We start from the raw sequence: 8609 nt of genomic DNA, 5'->3' as shown, positions 1-8609 counted from the left end.
ATCTCCGCAACGCCTACAATGTCATCCATATCCAAGAGGGGGACGAATGGAAGGCGGCTTTCAACACACCTACCGGTCACTATGAATACCTGGGGATGCCTTTCGGGTTGGCCAATGCCCCTGCGGTCTTTCAAGCATTGGAGGCTCTGGAGGAATGGAGACACCGGTCAGGGGGAGCTCAGAGGGCATTCATTGCTTGGACCGACCATAAAAACCTGGCCTACATACAGGAGTCCAAGATACTTAACTCTTGCCAAGCCCGCTGGGCTCTGTTTTTTAACCGCTTTGATTTCCTCCTTTCCTACCGTCCAGGGTCTAAAAACTTGAAGTCTGATGCCCTGTCCAGACAGTTAGATTCCCCGGAGATGGAGAACTCTCCCAAGCCCTTCCTTTCAGGATCCGGGACAGTGGCACCGGGAGGGAGGGAGAGAGGGAGGGAAGGAAAGAGGAAGAGAGATCGTAGCTATGTTCCAGCTATGTCCCCACTGCCGCTCGCTCCCAGGTCTTACAGTGGGGGCATTCCTCTTGCCTGACCGGCCACCCAGGGGCCTCTAGAACCCAGGAGTTTATTTGCAGGTGGTATGGAGACAAAAAAACTTTCAGTAGATTCAATTATAGACAGATTACTGTTGTCTTTTTTATTTTATTATTTGTACATCGGTCGTTTGTTGCCGCATGCCCCATCTGTGTGCAGAACAAGAACCCCAGGGTACTCTCCCATGGCTTTTTGCACCCCCTTCCCATTGCCAGCCATCCATGGTCACATATCTCCATGGTTTGATTGTTTTACAAAATCCTGCCGAAAACATAACAAAAGAACGTATTAAGCTGTTCCTAGAGGGTGAGTCCTGTCAAGAATGGCTCCCAGCCTGCCAGTTCTTCAAGTGTCCAGCAGAGGCCACTATGAATGTGTTGTCTGTGCACTTGTAATTGAATGTGTCTCACCTGTGTTTGTTTGTTTGATTGGGTGGTTATTCATAATCCTGCCTGACTGAGGCCCTTTGCTCAGCCTTGAAATTTGCTCATGGACCATTGTTTTTTTTTGGGGTTATACTAAAAGATTAAAAGTTTTTCCATTTTTTGTTTAGAAACATGTCTCCTGTCTCTGCTATTCACCACCGGTTGTGACATAACGAGGACTGAAGAGATAAAATATCAATCGAGCAGATCTACAGACATCTACCAAGTAAGAAGGTACACAAACACATTGGTTGTAATGTAGAACCACTACAGAGCGACGGAGTCTTCACCGCACATTGCACACGGTTGAATGGACATTCTGAAGCAGAACCTCTACATATATCTTAAATAGTATGATGATGTCATAAAGACTCTTACTGTAAGTCTCATCTCGTTCATATTGTTTACGAATAGTGGCATGTCAGTCAAGCACGCTGGCTGAATACTTGGAGTCAAATTTGGTTGGTTTTTCACTAATATCTGCTCCTTATGTGGATCGATTTGGTGAAACTTAAACCACAAGTCGCTTGGGAAATATCGGTTTAAATGATACCTCAACCATGTCCGTAGCTTATGTCATTGTGTTTAGGATACTTTTAGCCGGGTTGGACATATTTTGTCATTGAATGCATTGGACCGGGTCTGTGATATCGGTCCAATGTTGTTGGTTTTTCGTTAATATCTGCTCCGTATGTGGATCGATTTGGATGAAACTTCAACCACAAGGGGTTTGAGACATAACGGTTCAAAGAAGATGAGCCAAACCACCTGTTTCAAATAGTTTTAGGTTTAAAATTAAAATACTAAAGAATTATTTTTAAATCAAATTGCTAATCATTTCCCCACACATTAAAGGCTACCTATAACCTGAAAGTTGCCCTTTTAGATCTTGGTCAGTCATCTTCTTTTGTCAATCTTTAGAAATTATGCGTAGGGTGGGGGTGTGGCGTCTGGTCGGCTGCGGTTGGGCGGGCCTCACCCTTCCGCGGAGCGTGGGTGGGCATGGGGGTCCTGCCGGCTCGCCCGCAGGGCGGGTGGCTCGGGCGAGGTGTCGGTCTGTCGCCGTGGGGCTGGGATCCGGGCCTGCGGTCCGTGCCTTGCGCCCACGGCCCGGGTTCTGTGCCTGCAGTTGCATCTTGTGCCTGCACCTGGGGGTTGGTTGTATGTGTGCGCCCCTGGGGTGCGGGGTCTCTTCATGCTCCCTGGGACTGGGTAATGCTCCTCGGGGCTGGGCGTGAGGGTTGCTCCACGGCTCTCTGGGGCAGGGTACTCGAGACTTTCCTGCAGCTGTAGGGTGTCTACAAGACTGCGGAGTTCGGGGGGTTTCAGGACCCTTTCCGCTGTTTGAAGGAGTCGCGACATAATACCGACCTTCTACACCAGTACCAATGGGGAAGTCATGTACACTCACCAGTAGACATCTTACACACACGTACACATACAGGCGGTCCCATCACACAAGCACACACAACCACACCTGCGTGGAGTGCACCCCAGCACCCTCCTGGTTGCATTCCTCTCCTTTCCTCCCTCATTTACTGCCATAATTATGACAAGAAGAGGCCACGTGACCAGTTGTAGTTCCAGTTTTCCTGGACATAATTCATTGTTTTTCAATACATGTTGTCATCCAATGTTCATGTTTTTGTGTAAATGTTGTTTGTTCCTATGTTTATTTGTCTCTGGTGATTCTCCCCCTCTTGGTGTAGTGATCAGTTGTTTATAGACCCAAACATGATAAAGAGTTCTCCAAAGAGGGGGGTTGGTGGTGGTTCTCTATAACCAAAAACTAAATAAAAGAGTTAATAATAAAAAACTTAATAAAGAGTTGCATTGCAGGTTGAGAACTTGCAGTCCACTTGCAGCCTAACTGTCCTAGATGCAATGACATACAAATAATGTGTTGTATGCCTAGCATGCTGACAGTACAGGTTTAAAAAAAAAAAAAAAAAAAAAAAAGAAATCAGGAGGGAGGTTTCTCATTATTAGTCAGACATGTGGTTGGACAAAAGACAAGTTTATCTTTCTGAAATGGAACATTTTATTCAACAGGGTCATTAATTGTTAGGTGCCCTTTTTCCGCAAAATCTGAAGTGGAGTCATAAAGCACGTAGAAGGAAATACAAATGTCATCCTCTGCAAAAAAACAAACCCAACACGCCTAGAGACCCCTGTTCTGTTCACACAGGAAGGAAACACAGATGAACGCAGATACGGTCTGTTCTGAGGTTGGCTGCCAAGATGTGCCCCCCCCCCCCCCATGCCCAGCTTGCACATTTAATTTTAGTCGACCACCATTGCCTGCAACAGTATGACAGGTTTGTGCAAAGTGTGATATGGTGTCTGCACCTTAATAAACACTAAGAAAAGATAATTGAAATCTCACTGCAGTTGCAGCAACCTTGTTCTGCGACCTTGTGCACGGTGTAGTTTTCTGTTCTCACGAGTGATGCTGACGTGGTGCTTTCAATTGGAAAAAATGTAAGACAATAATAAAGGTCAAATCACCTCATTATGCTTAACAAGGGGTGAGTGACAGAATGAATGGCTGCTGACATGTAAGATCTGGAGATTAGGGTTTGAATATATTCTGCTTATTATCAGAGAACTACTTCAAAGACCTCTTTGATCTTTAATGCAAAATATGTTTATAATAAAAATCAGTTTTGATGCAAACAATCAAGATATTTTTCTTTATTCTTTATCTTTGTGTTTTATGACATAAAATAAAAACGACCGCACCAGAAATAAATACAAATGAAACATTTACGAAATAAAGCAGCACCTTAGTGTTAACTGCAGTCTTTGGTCTACAAGGCGTGCAGCAGAAAAAACTGCCATCCAATATTAATATTTAAAAAACCTATGATATTACACATGGCAGTCAATCCTTTGAAATTCTGAATTTGTAGAGAGGAACTTCTCAGATCTTGTAGAGTCCAAAGAAGTTGGCGTGGTGGTCGTGGCTCAAGAGCGTCGGGTGCGACACATTCACCATCACCCTGTCGTCCTTCTGTAGCTGTAGGGCGGCCCCTAGGAAGCTCTCCGCCTCCCTGCCAGGGCCGCACAGCGCCCGCTGGCCCCTCATCAAGATCAGAGGTAAGCGGTGACTGGCTCTCCTCACGAACACGGTGTGGAGGAAGGGGGAGCCGGCGTGGGTACAGCGCCCTGGCAGCAGCAGCTCCACCCGCGAGTATATGTAGTACAGTCCGGTGTGATTAACCTGTAGCGCCCCGTCCTCCACCCGGTACCACACACCACCACCTGAGAACGCCCGGCCCGCCCGAGGCTCCCACCGCAGGGTCTGCCTGGATGGGTCGGTGCTGACCCGACCTGCGAGGGAGAGATGGTTATTAGAAGAGAGAAAAGAAAAACAGGCGAGGAGAAGAGGGGACAAAGTACCCAGACTACTTTTACTGAACTAAATGTACAAATATCCTGATACAAAATTACTCTAGTAAACATGAAAGTACCATATTGACATTTCTACAGAAGTAAAAGTTTAATAGTACTTGCTCTTAAATGCATGTAAAGTCAAGACTAGTTAAAGTTAGTTCTTAGTTGTAAGTAGTTAGTGTACTTAGTTAAACTTAAACTCGTTCAACTAAAGTTTTACTAAAGCAAAGTAAAAAAGGCACTTGGACTTTGTTACTTTCAAACACTGAGGAAATCAGAACAGCTGGAAGGGTTAGTGGGAGATGAGCGGAGAATAAAATAATGGATGTGAGAAGAAAAAAACAAGCAGCAGCAGTAGTAGAAGTAGATAGGGGAAAATGGCCAGTCTTACCTATGAGGTGCGCAGCAGGTCTTACATCATCTTTTACTTCGTTCACTTCAGATTCTTTGAAACCTGCAACATCAGACGTTATTCAGTTTGTATCTATTGTCCCATTATCTCTTTGCTCCTTCCTTAATTAAAAACACTTTCGCTTTAATAGTATTGTTATTTTTCAACCTGCTTCAATGCAGTCCAAGGCATAAAAAAATCCTCCCTTTTGAAATAGGAAACTCACATTATAGTCCCACTACAACAATTTTTTTTGCATTTGCCACAGTTCATCCAGAATGTAAGGCTGGTTATAGCAGGTTGCCAATAAGAAGTGACGTGACTTCTTGTTTCAAGTCTCTTATGTCAGTGCAGGTGCAGTCAAAAGAGTTAATAAGACCCTCAAAAACCCAATTAAATGCAGGGTTTACCATTTCTCTTTTATTTTCCGGTATTGCATACAAAGACTTGAGTTATATTTTATTGTGGGCTTACCATTTTCAAAGAGGACATTTAACTTTTTATTGTTTGTCTTGTTTGCCCCATTTGACTGTATTTTAGCACAGTGAGAAGCTGCAGCAGAGTGGTAAGTTTCTCAATAGTAAAGGGTTCAGCAAGGTTGTGCTATGAACAGATATGAGATGGGAACCAACATTTTAATAAGACCTGGTTTGAAAGATAGCGAACCGATGATTTAACCATTGAGTGGTGGGGGTGACTTACCAACTTGCTTCTCAGGCGTAACAACACCATTCTGTACTTCAGTGTTCTGTCGGATGAAGAGAGTAGAGGATGATGTTAAATCTGTATCATTTCATCATTTCATATCCGATTTAGAATCCAAAATCAGAAAAACAATGATGGGCTGTTTTTTGTTGTATAGATTTTGCTCTGAAGTTAAAATAGAACATAAGAAAATTTGAATTTTTTGTTAATCATTTAATATTTCTGATTTATTGTGACCACCAAGGTCCACCTCCCTCACCAATCGACGGTGGTGCGCCTGAGCCGAGGGGGGTCTGGGATACTTGGGAGCTTTCACTTTCATTGTGTCGCTGGGTTTCGTGAAACCCTCTAACTGCTGTGTGCATTAGACTCCTTGGTCCGAGTTTCAAGACGGGTCGGATGGGTAGCAGACATCACCGCTTATCCTTTGCACCGAGTGTACTGTACGTAGGCCAGTCCCCGCCCAGAGCGGTGCGACTCGGTTGGGGCGCACTGAGGACAGTCCGACCTGGTCAAGGGTTGCGCCAGGAGTCCATGAAGTGGACCCGGTGTCGTGAGGAGCCCCTCGTTAGGGACCTCCGCCCCGGATTGGAAGGCCTCTGGAGCAAAGGTGTGAAGGCGGCGGGCGGCCCCTCCGGCCCACCCTTGCTGCTTCCAGCAAAAATAGCCCGTCATTGGTTTTTTGACTTTGGATTTGTAAACAAAAAATTCAATAACCGCCTGTTATTGGTTTTCTGATTTTGGACTCTAAATTGGATATGAAATGATCCAATGACACACGGATTAAATCAATACCACTGCACACAGATGTTTCATTTGTGACAGCTCAGCTTTCAGTCATTTTATTCTGACTAACAATATCACTTTCATGAGGGTTCAGTGCTCTTTGTGGTTAAGCATGAGGTGTAAACACATGACAAATAGATTTAATATTTTATATGTATAAAGAAAATACAGCTGTGTATTTTAAATGTGGTCATTGTGTTTTTGTCTTAGGTGCTAAATGTGCAATGAGTGCAATACATTTGCCAAAAAAAAGGCTGCCATTCTTTTGCATGCTTTAAATTAATTATTAACTATGTGAGACTTTTAACTGCCCTAAAATAAACCTGAGAACTCTGGACCCATGCACCTTATTCTGAACCTCAAGGCCACAGAAACTGTACATTGCCATGCACCTCTTCACTCCAGTGCACTGTCACAGAATCTTCCATCTATTCAGTTCTCTGCATCCACCTCTCAGCTTACCTGCTGTATCAAATTCAGCTCCACCTGTAGTTTGTAAATCTGGTGAGCTCCCAGTCCCAGGGCTGCAAACACCAGCAGGAACAGGAGCAGAAAAACCACCGATAATCCCGTGCAGCCCCGGCTTTTCCCCCGGCCCCGTGCCCTCTCCTGGGCGGTGGGGAGCATCCAGCAGGGGACCAGGCCTGGAGGTGGGACGGGGGGCTGGGGGGATCCTCTGCCATCCACCAGGAAGACCTCTGGATGTGGATACCTCTGGCCATGGCTCATGGCACCGGTCTGAGATGGAGTGCAGACTGTGTTGAGTGTGTGTGAGTGTGTGTGTGCGTGCATGTGTGTTCCCTTGGAGGAGGTGTGTGTCTATCTAAACACCCTTTACACAAAAACACTCTTCTCTCAAGACAGAAGAAGCCACAGTTTCCACCCCGCCTCCCCCAAACGCACGCTTGTGTGGGCACACACACACACACACACACACACACACACACACACACACACACACACACACACACACACACACACACACACACACACACACACACACACACACACACACACACACACACAGACTCTGTGACAAGTTCACATCCATTCTTACATCATTATCTCTTTCATTGATCACTTATTCCATCCATCTCCACTGGTGCTAATAATTGTATTCCTAATTAAAGTTACTAAGTATTTGAACTTTTGCTTTTTCACTGAAATATACAAACACAAAAAATGTACATTGACAGATCACTTTATGCTTCATAGGGTTGCCATACAGCCTATAGCATAGTATAGGGTTTGCATACTATGCTAATTCAACCGGATGTAATATCTCATCCTGGTACTTTTTACATAATAACTGAGCATAGTATTATATATATAGGTTTCGAACATACTAAACAGTAATTTGGCTTACTAGATAGTACACTAGTATGCGAGTCCCAATGCAGTGTTAAACAGTGAAAGACTATTAGACACAGCTGGGAAGACAGGTAACACTAGCATGCGGGAGATACTAATGATGATATCTATGATACAGGATGCTGGGAGAGGAAAAACTGCCCCTGCAAAAAAACTAAAACTTGTTGAAGGCAGGAAGCAAGAGGAAGCGGAGTCTGGAGTCTTCCGCTGACCTCCTGTGGTCTCCAACCACAAGTCACTTTTCAAGCCACTTTCAGCAAAAGAAATGACCTTTGCACAGCTCCCAAGAACGGAAAGATACTAGAAACACAAAGATGTCGTGATGAATTTGCATGCAACGCATATGCCACATGGCCAAATAAACATGCTTTTAAGAAAGGGATGTGGATTTCCTCTTGCAACCATAAAGAGATCGTATCACATATGCCGATTACGTCACATGCTTGCCTTTAAAATGTGTTTGTACAGTCATTAAGACCGGGACCTGGATAAACATAAATAATAACCTTAACCTTAAAAATAACCTATATCAGTGTTTACGGAGCAGACACAACATCTTACATTAGTTTGATATAGACCACCCTCGTATTGAATGTGAGCATTAACGGGCCAGGCACTGACACTGATACTGAGCCCAAAACATCCTCTGTTTTATTTTGGGGTCGGACTCTCGAGGCTTCTATCTCCACAATTTGGTTAATAACTGTTCAACAATCTTTTAACAAATTCACTGGATTGTTGGGTCATTGTTTGTTTTTGACGATTGACAACCCGACCTAGTGATCTGTGCTAAGGGTTTGAGGGTAAAAATGTAGTCGTTTTTAAGAGCTTTTAAGGCACATTTGAACAAAATGTAAGACTCTCTATTGTTCAATAAAGTATTGCAGATAATTACTGGAATATATGTAACTCTTTCTGTGTGTGCAGAAAGTACCACAATGACGTATTTCACCCGATGAAAAATTGTAGTATGTAAAAACTGCGCACTGCGCTGGTGAGC

General features: G+C 44.1%; 1 protein-coding gene across 1 annotated transcript; it reads right to left on the bottom strand.

Moving 5' to 3' along the window:
- Window positions 1–3883: 3883 nt before the first annotated feature.
- Window positions 3884–6967, bottom strand: faslg (Fas ligand (TNF superfamily, member 6); the record flags this gene model as incomplete). The annotated part of the gene is made up of 3 exons (XM_080024426.1): window positions 3884–4293; window positions 5450–5495; window positions 6701–6967. 3 exons carry the CDS (start codon window positions 6965–6967, stop codon window positions 3884–3886), a joined length of 723 nt encoding a protein of 240 aa, XP_079880552.1.
- Window positions 6968–8609: the final 1642 nt, after the last annotated feature.

The sequence above is a fragment of the Zeus faber genome, assembly GCF_960531495.2.
Source record: "Zeus faber genome assembly, chromosome: 1".
NCBI lineage: Eukaryota > Metazoa > Chordata > Actinopteri > Zeiformes > Zeidae > Zeus > Zeus faber.
The sequence above is the reverse complement of the archived record's forward strand: the minus strand, read 5'-3'. Positions and strand labels throughout refer to the sequence as shown.